At 27.1% G+C, this 19,701-nt stretch overlaps 1 protein-coding gene across 1 annotated transcript; it reads left to right on the top strand.

The window, feature by feature from the left end:
• Positions 1-13,980: 13,980 nt before the first annotated feature.
• Positions 13,981-18,533, top strand: LOC129915097 (uncharacterized; the record flags this gene model as incomplete). Its single annotated transcript, XM_055994558.1, has 5 exons — positions 13,981-13,993; positions 14,176-14,400; positions 17,273-17,588; positions 17,658-17,726; positions 17,791-18,533. Coding segments are annotated over 5 exons (1,047 nt in total), but the record flags the coding sequence as incomplete, so codon positions are not given.
• Between the last annotated feature and the right edge of the window lie 1,168 nt (positions 18,534-19,701).

The raw sequence follows: 19,701 nt of genomic DNA on the forward strand, positions 1-19,701 counted from the left end.
AAGTAGTCTTATTTTTTTTTTTTTTTTTTTTTTGTTAAAAATCTTTAATAAATGAAGAGTAAAGATCTTTAGAACCTAATAGAAAGGGCGGAAATTTAATCTGGATTTTTAAAAAGAATAACGCACAGGCGTACCTACTATACTATACCTTTATTTAATATCTATACAACAAAAAAAATCCCAGTTATTGAGTGAATTTCAGTTGAAATTTGAGATTAGACCTGTTGTCGCCTTTTGTTTCGTTTCTTGAGTTTCGAATTCGATTTTCTGCTAAGACAGATAAGAAAAAAAAATTTCAGTACAGCACAATGATATGTGTGATGGTTATAAACTCTAGAATTTTTATTCGCATGATCTGATAGGTTTTATATTTTCTTTTCTCATCTTTTGTCCAATCCTCCCGCCTGGACCGTTTTTGATGTGGGTATATATAGAGGAGTATATCTGAAAAAAAGTATACCAACGATGTGGTATTTAGTATCCTTAAGTGAGTGTGCGATATGATCTTATTTGTTATCCGAATTTGAAGATGCTGTTCGTCCTTAAATAAACATACATATACCTATTCTATAGTTTTTTGTGATTTTTTGAAAAAAGGAAACAAAAAAACCTACTTTGGCTTTGTTCTTCGGCCTCCTGTTCAAAAGAAAAAGAGAAGGTGAACTTATTTCGTCTGCAAAGTCTAATCGTATTTAAATAGTGACCATGAAAGAACGGATACGGATGTCATCTGTGATTTTTTTTTCTGACAATCGGTAGCGCTCTTTAGTTCTGTATAAATATTATGATTTTTACAATTTTTGTTTTTTAATATTCAAAATTTTATTTTAGTAAAGAAATATAAACGTTTTTCACAAAGGACGGGTGGGTGACAATGTTTTGTTTTTGAATCAATATTGCACTTGTCCCGGCCTATGTGCGAAGCGTGAACTGCTTCATTTTTATTAAATTGTGTGTTTATTTTTAAAATTTAAAATTTTGTATTAAAAATTAGACAACGAATCAAAAATCTAACAACTCTTTTCTTTTTTTTTCAGATCTACCTGTGATTTTATGGAAAGTAGGTAAGTTCTTTTTATTGCCTATGACTTAAAGTTTAAAGCCTATAATAACAGTCAATTAAGGGACCATTTATACATAAATTATCTCAGAAATTTCATTTAATTCGCGAGGTTCGATTTTTAAGTTTAAGCTGTGCAAACCGACATGTTTATTAAATTTATTAAATAAGAGCCGAACAAAAAAAAAAAAAAAAAACTATAACAAGAACAAAACATAATTAGGCTAAATTAGTCTTACTTATATTTTTAATTAGGTTTTAAGTTAAAGTTTTAGTACTAAACTTAAATAAATTAAAAAAAAAATTAAACCAATAAAAAATTTTGAGAGTTAATAAAATTACTTTTATTGAAATGTGTTGTTTATTTTGTGTGTCAAATGTTTCAGCTTAATGTTAGAATCAGGTAAGTACAGTTAAACAGTTATTTATGAGATAAAAAAAAAACTAGATTCATGATAAAACTATAGTCACACATGTTAAACTCATTGGCCCTTAGTAATGGACTCAAATTTAGCGAAAACTCGATTTTAACAAAAAAAAAAATAAAAATAAAACGAACATATCTCACTTCCAAATTAAAAAAGTGCTATAATTTTAGGTGTAAAGTGCTTAGTTGGTGAAAGAACTGCTTCTAACCCGATGTATGTATGTTTATGAACTATTATTCTGTTAAGTTAAAATCGAGCTATTTTTCAATTCGGGTTTTAATACTAAGGGGCATTGTCTTACACTTGACAATATTTAAAATCAAACGATTGTTGTTGCACCATTCCCAAAATGTATTTAGTACATATTAAGAAATTAAGATCATCCAATTTTATTTAGTTTACTCAGAAGTATTTTTTGACTTAATTTTTCAAATTCTTTACTAAAATCTGTGTATTCCACTTGGGAATGTTTTTCGAATGAAACCAAACAAACAAATTTCCTTAAAATAACAAACAACTATATTTAATTTACAGTATTACCACTCGGATTACTTACAAAAGAAAACAGCTTCTTAAACATACATATCTCTAATATTGTATCCAAACAGTATTAGCTTCTTGTACTCGTATAAATATCTTGCAAAAGGTTCGTTAAGCCTATAATTAAATCTATCGCAAGGTTCGAAAAGTAGTATTTCAAATTCTAAGATGGAAAAAATAGAGTAGTTATGTAAAATGATCTAATAGTAGGTATACGGATCGGTGAACTCCTTATAAGCTTTTATCAATATAAAACTTAATACAGAGATTTTTTTTCTAAAGTGTAGTCTTTATAAACGAAAGCTTTTTTTTTAATTTATGCGTGGTGTTTATTAATAATTTCTCAAGAGTTTTAAAATTTGTGTGTCTACTTGCAAATATTAAAAGACGGCTTTAAAGCGAATTTTAAATTATTTTCTTTTAAATGTATTTTAATTGCTTTAAAAACGATTTTTATGGTTTTAAATTGTTATTAAAACTATAAATTTGATTGAAAACAACAACATTCTTAGACTCTTTAGAAATTCCTCTTATTTTATTTGGCTATGCAACTTAAGTTTTCAATGTACCTATTCTTAAAACTAAGCCAGTAAAAAAGTAGGTATTAAAAACTCAAACAGGGTTGTAAAAATTATATTTTAAATTCATTTGCTTTTTATTACAAATACAAAAAATATTTATTGGAAATAAAAAATATTTATTTAGAAAAAATTTTATTGCAAATATGTTGGTAGGTACATTGTACATATATGTACAAAATGTTTGCATTAAAAAAATTGTTTACCTAATGAAAATAAAAATATTTTGCATTGCAAAAAAAAAAATCAGTATAAAATATGTGCATTCAATATTTTATTATTCGTCGAATTTCTAACAATTTTGATTATTTGCTCTTATTCAATATTATTGTAAGGAATTCGACGAATTAAAAAAAAAAAATTCTTAATGCACATTTTGTACTAATTTTTTATCAATGCAGAAATTTTTTATTTGCAGTACAATTTTTTTTAATCCAATTTTTTTAAATTTATAACAAATACTTTTTTAAATTTCAAAATAATTTTTTTAATTGATGTTTAACAACCCTGGTCTCAAAGTTGATTGAATTCCTCAGTTTTTGTTCACACAGTTTTTGAAAAGAAAATACATCAATTCATAATATGATCAACAATTTTCGATTTTTCATTACTTCTGGGTGCTACAATTTATAAACCCGGCACTGAAGTCTTGTATCAATAAAAATCAATATCATATAATTTCCCAGCTAATATTTCGTTAAAATCATCAAATCATTAAATTTTCATTATTTAATTAATTTCATATGAATGATTTAACATTCGTGCTACTCACTCGAACTATTAATTAATTTTGGTTATAAATGATGTACAGTTCACATAAACGTTCATTATATACATAACATACATATGTATTATGTATCTAACATATTTCATTATTTATTTTTCTTTGTGAATGTGTATTTCTTATCTTATCTTAATTTTCTTTCTTTACATTATTTAAAACAAATATGAGTAATAAACAATGCCCAGAAAATAACATTCCCAAACAACATAAAATAAAAAAAAAATATCTTTGTTTATAAATATTTTATTATTTATTTTCAACTTATTAGCACATGAAGCTATCTACTTGCTTTGAGCAAACAAAATTTCTTCATTTGTATAAAAAAATATTTAAAAAAAAATACAAATCAATATATTAAATGTTATTATTCACTTCATTTAAAAAATACAAAATAAATCTTTGCAAATGAACTTTCTTTAAGCTTTCTTAAGCTTTAACTTTGTGTGAATACACAAGGCACAAAAATGTATTAGTATTGTGTATTAATTTCTTAAAACGTATCTGCCAAAACAAAGCACTTATAAAAAGCTCTAGCTAGTTTTTATGTACAAAAAAAAAATAAATAATAAAATAATTTTCTTATTTAAGAACGAAAAACAAATTAAAGTGAATCTTGTTGTTTGTAAGTTTTTATTTTAAGTAAATATAAATTTTGTGTCTTATTTTTTTTTTTTTTATTTTTTGTTCCAACAAGTCAAAGTTTTATTTTTTTATTTTTATTTTTTTATTTTTTGTTCCAACGAGTAAAAGTTTGTGTCTACAGAATAATATTTTCTCTTATGTGTGGTTAAATAAAAATTTAAAACTAACCCTAAGTTTTTTAGTAAAATCTAATCTTGCATTTAAATTGCGTCATGCGTATTAAAATCTAAATTGTTTAGATAAATAGAAACATACTGCGGTGTTTATACTGTTGTATTTTATTTAGACACCAGTATTTTTGTATATATCGATCATAAAATTTTATTTCGAAATTGATACATATTAAAATGGAATTCTATGTACTTATCATTCTTTGAGCAGGAGTAACTACTTAAATTTTTTGTTTAAAATAGAGTGTAGGTAGTTCAAGAGTTACAAACATATTTAATAATTGAAAAAATTTAAGTTAAAAGCAAAATCATGAAAAAAATTTAATACAAAAATTTTAGTTAACATTGGATTTGCGTTGAAAAAAATAGGCAAAAAGAAACGTTTGGTTCAAATAAAAAATTTTAAGACTAATGGCCTTAGTTTTATTTACCTACTGAAAATTAATTAACTGAAAATATAAGTACATGGATTAGTTTGAATAATTAATTTGCACATGTCTTCAATTTTAAATCTACTAAGATGCATTAAAAAAATGTTATTGCGAAGAAAATTTTTTTTTGCATTGAAAAAAAAAAATTATTCATTTTTTCTTTTCGGAAACTGTAAGAAAATCGACAAATATTAAAAAAAAAATACTTAATGTACACTTTTTGAATTGAATTTTTGGTTTGAATGCAGACATTTTATTTGCATTTTTTTTTAACTAGCAACAGATATCATTTTTTTTCTAATTTCAAATGCATTTTTATTAACTGATATTTTTACAACCCTGGACTGGAATGCCGCCAAGGTTAGCCCTGAGTTGGTTCCTGTAACATTTTGTTCACTAATTTTTGATTGATGAGTATGTCTGTGAAGAAGAAAATGAATTGAGACCATAGTACACTTATAAAAGGTAATATGTTGTCAAAATCAGATGACACATATAAACAGAAAAATGACAGTCCCTCTTTTAGGAGCTCCGATTTTGACGATTTTAGGTTGTCACCACTGTCACAAAACCTATTAATATGTAATAGAGCAACCTAATGTTGAGTGCTTGTTAAGCAAGTACTATCTACAATACACCAAAACAGGATTTTAAAAATATCAACAAAAAAAATACATTTGAAATAAAAAAAATATTTATTGCAAAACAAAAAATTGCGTCAAAAAAATTACTTCAACCAAAAATTGGCATTGAAAATAAAATTTTTATTGCAAAAAAAAAAATGCTAGTACAAAATTTTCTGCGCTTAAAAAATCAATAAAAAATGCATTTGAAATAAATTTTTTTTTTTTTATTTTTTGTAGTTACCTAATTGTTTTTTTTTTTTAATTTTTAAAGGAAAGCATTAAAATGAAAACTCTGCATAAAATAAGTCCAAGTTTTTTGTAGCTAGATTAACTGCCTAACTCTGATTTAACTAATTACCTACCAAAAAATTCTCACCAAGTTTTTTTTATTTTTGTGAACATTTAATTTTTTAATTTAAGATCTAACTTCCGAATTTCGAAAAAAAAATTCAACATTAATGTATGTACAAGCACATAAGGGTGTGTCATAAAACCTCGTTTCACACTTTCATCTTACTATAAAACTTTGCTTTTAAATAACAACATACATTCTTGGCACCTATTTCTTGTCTTGCGCAAAACTTCTTAAAGTCTCTGATTCTCTGTATCAGCAAAATTATTACTTAATTGTTTTTTAAATTAAATTTTAACTATAGGTGTATGCATAATGTTGAATATAACTATACACACATTTATAATACACACATATGTACCTATATTATATAAATTTATTATCTATGTACCTAACTAGGTATCAACATTTTGAATTCATTTCGAAAAACATTTTTTTATAAAATCTATGCTGAAAAATTAAAATTTTGTTACGCTAAATAAAAAAAAAATAAAATTATAAATAAAAATAGAATGAACTCATTATAGTTCTGTTGCTTATCTGTCACACTTCAGTATAATAAATTATATATACAATTATTATATATGCAGAGCTACAAGTATTTTTTTCCTCCAACAAACAGAAATCTTATAACGATTTTTTATTTAATCTAATTCAATAAAAAATGTATATATCTATCTATTTGTTGAGTAAGCAAACCTAAACACTTTACAACAACAAAAAATTACTACAAAATTTATCAGCACAGTCAACCGTTTGTATTTTATTCGCTTTTAAAATCATACAAATAACAAGTACGTACTTATGTATTTGTGTATGAAGGTATAGATAGATAGGTAAACATACAAATGTATGTATGACTGTTGGTTGTATCTTAATCATTTATCCGGCGATTTCTTTATAGAGATTATTTTTTTATTTTAATTTTATTTTTTTATGTTTTCTTGCATCTTATATTTTTTATTTCTCTTAAGTTTGAAAGTAGGTAGAAAATTTTATACATAAAAGTATATATTATTCAGGTAGGTATCTCTGATATTTTTTCCTTTGTCAGCTCCACGAGTTAACCCAACAAAAATTTACTTAATTTTTTTTTGTGTAGGTTGTAGGTATACCAAGTAAAAACTTCTTCAGAATATAATTATTCCAAGAAGATATCTACTCTACACCTATTAAAACATTACATACTTTTTTCAATAAAAAAAATATTTATTCAAATACCTAATACAAAAATGTGCAAAGTAGGTATTATACACAGGGGCGGATCCAGGATTTTTTTCTGGGGGGGGCACAAGGGACGGATTGGCAAAAAAAAACAGCAATAACAGTTAGAAATAAAGTGAAGTACCATACGACTGACTAACAAGCAGAAAATTTTAACGACCCACAGTGGTCTAAAACCTGGCCAAAAATATTTAGGCACATTTCCCACATCAAATAGGTACCAAATGACCAAAAAGTTATTCGGAAGGAAATTTTCATTTTCTTGTTACAGTAAAAGCCACTTAAGTGCTAACCCTCTTACTCCTGGATTAGCCGGAAGAAAAAAAATATAAAAAATCAGAAAATGCACGTACAATTCTGTGCTATATTAAAGTTAGTAATCTATTCTTTGTTTAATTTTTTGACTTAAGTTGTTTCACCAAATAGATTTTGAGAAATTAAGTTTTAAAGATGAAATTTTGAAAAAAAAATGTTTACGTTTTTTAATTGATTTTGTATAAAATTTTGCAATATTATGGACATAATTATACCATTAGTTAATGACCTAGTAGTTTTTAGTCAAATACTAAAGACTTCATTCTAATAAATATTAAAGTTCCTAAGAATAACAAAAAAACTGAATCCTACTTTTTTGCCGGGAAACCCAGTTTTTTTTTTTTATTTGCATTAACCTTTTGTAACCCAAGGTCGTAAATTTAAAAATTAATAAGTCAATCGATTGGCCTCTATCTTTAATAAAACACGTATTTTTTAAAAATTCAATAAAGTCATTATTTACTTAGTTATTTCGATATTTTGGGAGTAAAAAAAAGTTTAAATAATTTATTTTTATATAAAAATTCAAAAATTCAAGCAAAAAACTATCTAATATTAATTTTTAGGCACTTTCCTAAAATCCAAAAATAAAACCCCGTGGGGTTTACTAACAAAAACTATTTTTTTTCTGAATTTCGTAGTTTTTATACAAATTTGCTTATTTTCAAAAAAAGCCCAACTTTCAACATTAACTGTCAATTAAAAACTATTGGTGCTATTTATTAGAAATTTGAAGTACTATTTCGATAAAGCAATACTTAAAGATTATAATATTAGAAGCTTCAAAAGAAAAAAAAATAGTTTGTAGAGCTTTTTTGCAATCTTTTTCGGTTTGTTACAGAAATGTCACATGGGGCTACAAGGGGTTAAATTGTTTTATACCTCAAGAATATTGTGTTCAAATCGTAGGTCTCTTGGAGCCAAATTGACCAAGTTATAAGTATTTTAATACTACCCTTAGGAACGTTTTAGTCTTTTAGTCCAAAGTTCAAAACTTTAAATCGTTATCCCCACAACTAATGTTTTCAACGCCGGTGCTCCTCATAACTTCAAAACTACTGCACCGATTCTTTTGAAATTTGGAACACTATTTTTTTTACATATTTTTAGAGGTATCCCTGGAGAAATTTTCTCAATAAAATAATATTTATAAAAATCTATAAGGAAGGGTCGCTTTTGAGGAGTTTTTTTTCAAGGGGTCTTTATTTTCGGGGTGCAAACTTGGGCAAACTTCTGAAATGCAAGTTTGTTCTACATATATTGCAGTTCTATAATGTATAGTTTATGCAATTTTGTGACGTGTTCCGCTATTTTAAAAACACTAATGTTGAAAAAAAACAACGAAAAAAGTCCAAATTTTTTAACCCCTCTGTATGAAAAAATAGAGTTGCATATAGGTACAATTATTTTTTTTATATCATTCAATGTCATTCGATGTCCATATCAAAATTTTTCACCAAAATCACTTTGAAAATTCACTTTTTTTTAAATCGAAAAATCGTTTATTTATTTGTGAGGTGGAGCTTTTCATGGGAAAGGGATGAAACAATCAACAAAATTCGCATTTTCAGCCAGAAATAGACAAGAATTTTACTCAAGTTCTTTCTGTTATTATTCATATATTTTTAAAACTCTTATAGTTTGATTTCCTTTAAGTATGAACTTTAAGTTCTGGGGGGGGCACGTGCCCCCGTGCCCCCCCCCCTAAATCCGCCTATGATTATACATACATATTTGATTGAAAAATAAAAAAAAAAATCTAAAATATTTAATGACTTAAATTTATACAGTTTTAAATTTATTTTTTTATGTATAACATTTCTTTATTCTTTTTCACTCTGATCGCTTTCCTTTCACATTATTTTGAGTTCTTTTGAGTGCGCACTCAACCAACACCATCAAATTAAGTTTTTTTTTTTTTTAATTTAGTGAGTCCATCCATATTCAACTCTATTATAGGAATGGCTATACAAGAAAACGTGATTTAAGTTTAACCTGCAGAGTTCGAACCAGGGATGGCAAGAAATGTATGAACACGAGATTGAATGAAAATATACAAACCAATGAGTTTAAAAGTTGCAATGTGGTGAAATGTTTTTTGTATGCTATTATATTTCTGTTTTTTTTTTTTTTTTTTATTTTTTTTTTAAATAAAAAAAATTACTGGCAGGAGTACCATACCTTTGGCGGCAAATATTGATAGTGTTTTTTTTTCTGCATCGTTTAGTTGGAAGCAGCGTTGCCAACCCATTCAGTCAAAATTATGCCTCACTTGAAAAAAAATTATGCCTCAATTTAAATTTCTTAGTTTATGCTTAAAAGATTATTATATACAAAAAGTACACAAAACGAAATGTTTATTTAATCAATTTATACATTAAGGGCCAATTTTTCAATAGTCAGATAAACCTCAGATAGAGATTATTCCGAGGAATAAAATTTTTTATATTGAAATTTATTCTTCTTATAGACTGACGATTGAAAAATCGGGGCTAAGGCAACTTATTTGTCACGTAACGGAAACTTATTTTCTTCGAAAGGAATATTTCAAGACGTTGCTTCATATAATTGGAAGAATTTTTTTTCACCAATAAAAAATATTAGCCTATTTGCAAGCGTTTTAGATCTTTTTACAGCAACAAAATTAGATTCTTTTCTAGTAAAAGAGATCACAACAAAAACATTACTGTTAAAAAAGGAGCCAAGTTCTCCTATGTTGAAATTATGCTGGCACAAAAAGTACTGAGATGTAAAAGTGTACCAAGTTCTAAAGTTTGGGTTCAAATTCGTATCAATAAAATTTTGATTGTTCTCTCGACAATTTTTCTTTTAATTACCGATTTTTAAAGTTATTTCAAAAATTGCCAAGTAAACAATCAAAATTTTATTGATACAAATTTGAACCCAAACTTTAGAACTTGGTACACTTTTACATCTCAGTACTTTTTGTGCCAGCATAATTTCAACATAGGAGAACTTGGCTCCTTTTTTAACAGTAATGTTTTTGTTGTGATTTCACTACTTTTTGCAAGGTATGGCTGTAGAATTGAAAATCTCTATATTTGATGAAAATTCAGTGAAAATGGGCGGTTGCCACGCCCCCTGGCTGAAATTCTCAAATTTTAAATTTTTTCCCTTGTACAAACTACCAGCTCTACCATTCTACCAAATTTCAAGATTCTACGATAATCAGAAATGCTCTACTATATTTAATGAAAATTCAGCGGAAATGGGCGGTTGCCACGCCCCCTGGCTGAAATTGTCAAATTTTAAATTTTTTCCTTTGTACAAACTACCAGCTCTACCATTCTATCAAATTTCAAGATTCTACGATAGTCAGAAGTGCTCTATAATATTTGATGATAATTCAGCGGAAATGGGCGGATGCCACGCCCCCTGAATTGAAAATCTCAAATTTTCGATTTTTCCCTTTGTATACACCACAAGCCCTATCACCGTGTAAAATTTCAAGTTTCTACGTTAACGGGAAGTTCTCCATAATTTTGATGATCTGTCAGTGAGTGAGTGAGTGAGTGAGTGAGTGAGTGAGTGAGTGAGTGAGTGAGTGAGTGAGTCAGTCAGTCAGTTACGGTTTTTGCGATTTTTGAAGCCCTATATCTCAGAAACTACTCATCGTAGGAGGCTTAAATTTTGTGAGGAGTTTGGTTTTGACAAGCTCAATAAATGTAGCGAGTTTGAAATTTCTAGCATCTTTGGTGTGGAAGTTAGAGGGGGGTCGAAAATGGCCTGAGTTGTTTCCTGTAAATAAGGGTGTAGTGCCAAAGTTGCTAGAGAACTTGGCTGGGCACTACCGTGCCCCTTGATTAGTGTGAAAAAATTCTTCGAAAAATTAAACACTACCAAGAGTTATATGGTAAAAACAAATTCTTTAGATAAAATTTCGAACAACCTTTATTTAAAAGATATAGAAAATATTAGTTTTTAGTCTTTTTATCAAAATATTTAAAAAATTATAAGAAACTTTTAAAATATAAATCAAGAGTAGAATGAAAAAAATTATGCCTTTTTGGCAAAAAATAAGCCTCAATGCCTTAGCTAATCAAATTATGCCTAAAAGGCATAATTATGCCTCAGTTAGCATCTCTGCGCTGGTTGGAAGAGACGAATTTCTTTTTAAAATATGCCTTAAAATTAAACATAAGATTTTGGTATGCCGTTTTGAATAAATTATTTTTCCATATATTTCAAAATAATTTCAAGAAAATTAATATACATATCTGTTTAGAAAAAAAAATAAAATAAATAACTACATATATGTACCTATTAAAAAAAATCCAAAATTAATATTTTTGAAATTTTTTCTAAATTTTAAAATTAAGTTCAATTTGAAAATTTAAATTACAGGCACAACTGTTGATCTCACCAGTAAGATGAAGTAGTACCCTTCTAGGACTCAAATGAAATTGAATTAAAATTCCCATAGTCCACTAAATTTAAACAAAAAATAATGAAAATTATTCTTTGTTTACAATAAAGCCACTTACGCTGCTGATGCGAAACGAAAAATTTTCAAGTCTCCACAGTCGACAACGAAAATGCTTACGAAAAAATATCATCGAGTATTCTTTCAAAGTCAAAATAAAAAAATTCAAAATTAATTTAAAATCAAGAAAAATGAACAGAAAATAATTTTTGAAGCAAGAAATAAATGAATTAAAAGCGAAAAAACCATCATGGAGTCAAGAAAAATGCACAGGACAGTAAAAAGTAAGTGACAAATGAGTTAAAACTCTCCAATTTTTCGTTATAGCTGCGTACTGAAAAACGAAAAGTAAAACGAAATTTTTCGTTCAAGATTTCGTTAACGAAATTTTGTATGGAAAATTTCTTTTCGCTTCAGCTGCGTACCAGGCTTAAGGTCAGAGAAGGTCAGAAATAAAAAAAAAACGGATCTATGACCTAATGTGCCACAATACTAGAGTTGTTTAATCAAAATCGTTAGAGATGGTTATTCCATTTTGGTCATATGGCGAATTCGGTAAATTTTCATCTTGAAAAAACTTCGATTTCTCCTCTACGGAATCTTCCAAAACTCATAACTAACAAATTCGAAACAAATAATGGCTTCAGTGGTTTGGCCTTTAGGCCGAGATATGTAGAGACAGACAGAAAAACCAAACTGCGAGATCCATCTTTTTGTGACAGATAACAGAGATGTACACAGGGAAATGAAAGTGCTGGACACATCTCGACTGAAATTCTTGAATACATTTTAGCTCGGTTAAATTTTTCAGAGAGTTTTGTATTAATCCCTAGTAAAAAAAAATTATATAAACTATTTATAGTTTAAAAAATTGTTTTTCTATTTTCTTTTTTTTTTAAATGTATTAAAGTTTTTAGTTTACTTTATTTTTCAAAACTTTCGTTTACAAAAAACTTAATTAAACAAATTGATTTTATTTTTCCCGACAAGAGCATTAGTTTCATTTAAAGATTAATTATTTTTAAAACAGTTCAATTTTAAAACAATGATCAAAATTGGAGCAACTAATTCTGAGGTAATTTTCCTTTTTGAAAATAACACAAAAAATCGATGTTTAAACACATTTTGTTTTTTGTTAAAAAATATACATTTTAATTACTAAAAAAATAGCACATAAAAAGGTAAAATGATGTTAACAATCTCTCTATAAACAGAATGTGTGCATCCGATACTCTTACTTAATTAAAAAAAAAGTATGATCAAAACTACCTAATATACATTTGTATGAAGCTAACATCCCTGGTTCATACCATACCCATGGAAATTATTATAAACTCTTCAACTGTATGGACATCTGCTGCCAGCCTGCTGTGTACCAGCAGCATATTCAAACCAAAATGTCCGTCTGACTTCTCTGAAATTATATAGTTTTTAATTTTTTGTTGTTGTTCTTTGCCTGAAATGCCTACTTGCCTGCCTGACATAAAACTCGTTTAAAACGTTCGCGCGTCGTGTTTGCCTGAAACAGAGAGATAACACAACAACAACAACACGAAACCAAACCAAACCACCGATTCCGTATCCGTACAACACATTTACTCACATATACACAATATTTATTTGTGTAAGTGTATTTTTCTTATATTGTTTCATTAGTTTTATATTTAAGCGCGATATGCACACAAAATAAAAATATGAAGTAGAATTTAGAGTTTAGTTTTAAAAAAATTGTTGATGTGAATGGATCATCGCTGTTGTACTCGTCATTACAATACTACTCGTCGTCGTCGTCTTTGTAGCTTCGTCATCATTTTTGTACTTTTATTGTGGCTTTGTTGTTTGATTTTCTTTTGGTATTATCGCAATTTATTTTTAATTTCAAATTAAAAAAAAAAAAAAATTAATTAAACAGAATTTAAAAAAAAATTTGTATGTGCTGAGTATACATAAGCACACGGGGGAATAAAAATGAACAATACATGCCTACATATACTTTGATATTTATTTTATTATTTTTTTTTTTATTATTTTAATTAACGAGGTACAGTTTTAAATTTTAAATTTATGTTTATTATAATCGTGTAACAACGTTGTTCGCCGCGAAGCTTTATTGGGAAAGTTTAGTATTGTTTGCTTGTGTATTTTTTGTTCAACTTGTATGTCTGTGTGTGTTGGTCTTTGGTTCCACACAGGCAGTATAGGGTAAAGTTAAATAATAAATAAAGATAATAATTTTGTATTTTTGCTTTTAATTGAATTACACATTAAAAAAAAATACTTGGTACATACTTTTTCGGTTTTTTTTTTTTTGTTTTGTTGTATGATTTCACTACATATTTTTTTGTGTATGTTTTTTATTCGTGGTTTGATTTTACTTCAAGAGTAAATTTATTCTTTGTGTAAGTTTTTTTAACTCAATTTATTTTTTTGTATAAGTTACATGACGACATTTAATGAATCCATGAGAAACTAATATAATTTTTTTTTTGTACATTCTTTTCTTTCTCTTTTTCTCTCTTTTGAAAAAATAAAAAAAAAAATTAATTTTATTTTTACGAATGAAAAATTAAAATAAAATTAGTTAAAGTGGCATATTATAAAGAAAAATCGTTTGATTACTCGTGGAGTGGTGGTGCGCGTCGTGGTCGACCGCGTGGTTCATACAATATGAGCGAATTCGATGTTAATTTGATTCGAGAATTTGAAAGCCGGCCGGGCTTTTATGATAGAAATTCACGTCATTTCAAAGATAAAATATATAATGCACAAGCATGGCAAGATATATCAAATATGTTGGGATATGATGGTAAGATATAAATTTTATTATTGCAACAGGCATTATATTAAACCACATGTATGTATGTACATTATGTATGTAAGTATATGTAAGGTAATAAACAAAAACAAATTTAAGATGTGTAAGCGATTTGTTTATTATGTTGCCTTTGGTGACGATTATGCCAGATATTAATATTTGGTACGTAGGGTAGGTAGGTAGATACAGTGAGTTATTTTATAGTTTAATGGTAGGTAGGTAAGTAGGTACATTAACCTGTGTTCTTTGGGTGTTTGATGAAAAATTTGGATTCATAGGATAGTAGGGTTTATATTATTTGGATGCAATTTACCTATTCTTTAATTTTAAATAAGTGGTTGACAGGTATGTAGGTATGTACATAGTTTTCCACCGCATTTTACAACAATTTTTAATTAAGAGATCATAATAGTGGGTCTGGAATTTGGGTACATAGTACATACCCACCTATTAAATTTCAAGAATAAGAAAAGCTTTTTAGGTATGCTAAACAAAAAAATAAAATAAAATTAACCTTAATAGCAAACGTCTTGAGCTTTTATAATAAGGTAGGTATATGAAGGTATAGTTATCTTACCTACCTATTCTTTTACTTTTGGATAAGTTATTGTTTATACCTAGGTATCTACCTCTTGGTAACTAAGGTGTAAGTAGGTAAATAAACAGTTAAAAAATTAATTGATTATTTTCGAATTATATAAAGCCTTGGAATAAGTTTTTTTTTGTTGAATTATATTTACAGGGTGTTTTTTTTTTAAGGAACCGCTTACTTTAGTTTCGAATAAAACATAGGTATGAAATTTATATTAGGGCCATTTTTTTTTTTTTGACATCTAATACCTATAGTAACTAATGCAAATTGCTTTGGAATCCGGCTATACAGCTCTGGTTATGAAGATTTTTTTTCGATTGTTCGTACCTAATTGAAAGTTCGTTAACCTCTATTGAATTAAAAATTTTCGGTGTTGCCATATTGTTTTTTAAAAATAAAATAATTTTATTTTTCAAAATTTTAAATTTTATAAAATAAGATACCTATAACAAAAAATTTTCTACATTATTTAAGTAAAACAAATTGTATTGGATTAAGGAACTATTCTCCAACCTTTGAGCGGTACAAGTAATTTTCTCACTAATTAACTTAAAACATAAAAAAAATATTTGAACGAAACGGCAACACCTACATAATTTTTTTTTTAAATCCATAAATGTTTATCTGTAAAATTAAAATCAAAATCAGAATTCAGAAAAAAAACTTGTTAAAAAAATATTCCTTCTTATTTTTAATTTTTGTAATAAAATATTGATTTATATTTTTAAAAATGTAGATATTATTAGTTGAATTAGGTATTAAGAACCCATTTTTTTTAAAACACTTCATTAAATTTACTTGATTCTAATTTTCCAAATAGGAATAAACTTCTGGCTTTTTAAGAATTGACATTATACAATTTTAATATTGTACCGTAGGTGTTGCCGTTGTGTTCAAATATTCTTTTTTATGTTCAATTTGAGAGAAAATTGCTTCTACTACTTGTGGGTGAAAAATTGTCCTAACTCCCAGATATGTTTTTCTTTAAATAACTAGACATTTAAATTTTTGAAAAAAAAAAACATTTATTCACAAAAATCATAGTTTTAATTAAAAACAAAAAAACAATACAGCAATGGCGGTAGTTTGGGGCTATACTAAAGTTATTATAATAACTATTTTGCTCAGATGAGTTTAAACCGAGGAAAATGTTATCATCACGATAATATCCAAAAAATTTCCATTATTGCGTCACTAATTTTTTGTACAGAAAATTTACAAAACAAAATTATTTAATAAAAAAAATACGTTTTTTTACAACTGAAAAAATATTTGCATTAAAAAAAAAATATTCTTGCAAGTAAAAAATTTTCTGCATTAAAAAAGAAATCAATGCAAAATGTGTGCCTCAAATATTTTTTTTTAATATTCGTGGAATTTCTTACAATTTTGGCCAAGTGACTCAACTATATTGCCCATAATCTCGTAAATGCCCTAACTACATTTTTCATACTTCTGAGTTATAGAGGGAAACACTAAATCCCATACAGCAATTTGCGTATAAAAATGACAAAAATTAAAAAATTATTGGGAATTTTCTGACTTATTAAAAGACCTAGGCTAAAAAAAATAAATGAGAATAAATCAGAGACAATGTCCCAACTCCAAATATGCCAAAAATCAAAATCGAAATTTTTTTAGTTAGGGCTTTTACGAGATTATGTGCAGTATAATACAATACTTAAACCTAATGTAATGTCAAATGGTCAAAATTGTAAGAAATTCGACGAAAATAAAAAAAAAAAAATATTTAATTCACACATTTTGTATTGAATTTTTTTTTCAGTGCAGAAAGTTTTTTGTTTGCAATAATTTTTTTTTAATGCAAAATATTTTTATTTAAAATACAAATTTTATTTGCAATGCAAATATTTTTCACTTGCAAAAACATTTTTTTTAATGCCAAATTTTTTTTATTTGCAGTAAGTATTTTTTTTAATTCAAATATTCTTCAGTTGCAATAAATAAATAAATGAAAAAATTTTTATTTGCAATTAATATTTTTTTAATTTGTAATGGAAAACAAATGCATCAAAAAATGATTGTTTAAAACCCTGCACGGACACACATTACTATCAATATGGTTTTTTTTTTTAAATATTTTTTTATCTTTTATCACCGAAAACAGTCTACATTTTAAGCAGTTTAACACTTTATATTATATAGGTAATATACATACATACATTACATAGGTGGTACCTCCTTAATTATAATGTAAATAAACAAACCTCATACTTATTTTTTTCTGCAACAACAAAAAAATCATTTCAGTTGCCTTACTCAAAGACCGAATGCTACAATTAAGAAATCGCTATAACTTGGAAAAACGACGTTTAGAAAATCTTGCTGAAGAATATCCAGACAAAATAATTCAATCACAATGGCCGTTGTATGAACACCTGCATTTTTTGTCAGATCACATTCGACCACGTCGTTCTTACAAACGAATGCTAACTCGACCATCGGGAGAGTTCCATAATTCGATAAGCAATCAATCATCTAGTTCTGGAACAAACAATACCACAAACACAAACACAAACGGTTTACCAACAATTAAATTGGAGAATGGATTTGACGATGACGATTCGTAATTATTACCATTCTTATAATTTTATTCAAAGTTTTAATTTTTTTTTTGTTTTTGATTTTTTTTTAGAGAAGATAACAGTAATCCTGACGATGGTGACATAGATTTAAATTTTGATGCAAGTAACTCTGCGTTAGCGTAAGTATGACCAACATGGTTTTTTTCGATTATTTAATCTTATTTATGTTTGTAATGTTTACAGTGATAATGATGGTCCCGATCTAACTATCGAAGGTCCTGCAGATGGTCCTACGGATGGTCCACCCGATGGACCTTCTAATCGCCCTCGCGATGCAACATCGTCTCTATTAAAACCCATTAGTGTCAAAAATATTGATTCGATGAGAACTATTATACCGAAGGAAAACATCAGAAGACTTCCTCCAGCAGAACCTCTTTATATGCGTGAAAAACGTTTGTGTCTCGAGACGACGACACGTGTTCAAAAATTCGATGCATTTGGGAAATTTGTTACCTCATCACTGATTGAACTGCCACCAGAAAAAGCACTAAAACTGGTGGAAAAATTCACATCTGATATTGTGAGAGTACTCATTGAAAAAAATCATTCCATGAACGGTGATCGAAAGGAACCAGTTAGCATTTCCGATGATGATTGTCATTAAGATACAAAATTAATCTCATTGCATCCTTATCATTTTGTTTCACTATTTTAAGTATTTTTTTAGTTTTAACTTTCAAATTGACTTTATATCATTTAAAAATACTATAGACTTTAAAGAAACTTACATACATATATATTTAAAGACATTTTTTGTTAATGAACATAAAACTCTTAGTATTTTAATTAAACACTTTAATGTAGTTATGTGTAAAGTTCTAAATGGGAACTAAAAAACTATTTTTATTAAAAAGCACAACATTTCTTCTTTTTTTGTAAAAATGAATAAAAAGATTTATTTTATAATAACTACAAAATTGAAACATTCAGTGTTTTTAATTGTAAAATTTGTGATTGTGGTTAATAGATGGTTCAGAGGTAATGTACGTACATAAGTTCCCCAAATATGAATTTCAAATTTAATTAAGAATTTAAACGACTCCCTTACTCGCCCAAATTTAGTATTTCCCTTGATGAAAAGTATGTGTGTTTTATCTTTTGAATGCAATAGGTACTTCTGTGAGAGGATAACATTCTTCATTTTAAATTTTTTTTTTTGTAAAGTAATATCCGAAAAACACATTACTGGTATCACTAAAATTTGTGTTATACCGCCTTATTTAATTGCGATAAGTACCAGGCAGATCGTTAAAGAAATCGAACTCGAGATAACAATTAGGCATGACGATGGTTCAAAATGGGACCCGCAATTCTATTTGTCTACATATATTTCGATTGATTTACTTTAAACATCGCAGTCAAGAGTTTTTGAGATTCCCTAAAGAGGAAAATTGAAATTTTTCATTAGGACAAAAATTAACGGTATGAAAATGAAAAAGGTTGTTTTTCTCAAAAACGGTCGTACTTTCTTAGTAAAAAAAATTAACAATTACTAACCGTTTTTTTTTTTGAAAAAATCATTTTCGGATTCAAAAGAAAAGTTAGATTTTTATGAATTATTTTTTTTAGAAAACTGGCCAGTGAATTTTATTGCGACTTTGTTTTTATGTGTCAATTAATAATTTGTTTTGAATGGCATTCCAAGGTTTTTTTCTGAAAATTTGTATTTTAAAAAAAATTATTTAAAAAAAGGGTCTAACGATTTTAAACTTCTTGTTTCTAAAAATGCTTTGTTATATATTTCTCGTCTGCAGGTCAAAATTATTTAAAAAGATATTTTTGTTACTTTTAACCTAATTTCCTATTCACCTGTATTGCGATTGTCAACTTACAATAATTGATTGTTGATAAAAATACTAAAATATATGTCTTTTTAAATATCTTCAAATTTTGCTAAATCGAATAGTTTTTTTCCATATCAAGTTTGGTAGAAATGGTATTTTTTTTTTCTTTTTGCGCTCCTTCAATTTTAATTTTCGTGTTTTTTATTTAGTGCTTCTTTTGAAATTTATATTCGGCCTTATCATGAATTCCACTCGTATCGGAAATTTAATACGATTATCACAAAAACAATCACGGAATCCGTTCGTA

Source organism: Episyrphus balteatus, chromosome 3 (assembly GCF_945859705.1).
Source record: "Episyrphus balteatus chromosome 3, idEpiBalt1.1, whole genome shotgun sequence".
Lineage (NCBI taxonomy): Eukaryota > Metazoa > Arthropoda > Insecta > Diptera > Syrphidae > Episyrphus > Episyrphus balteatus.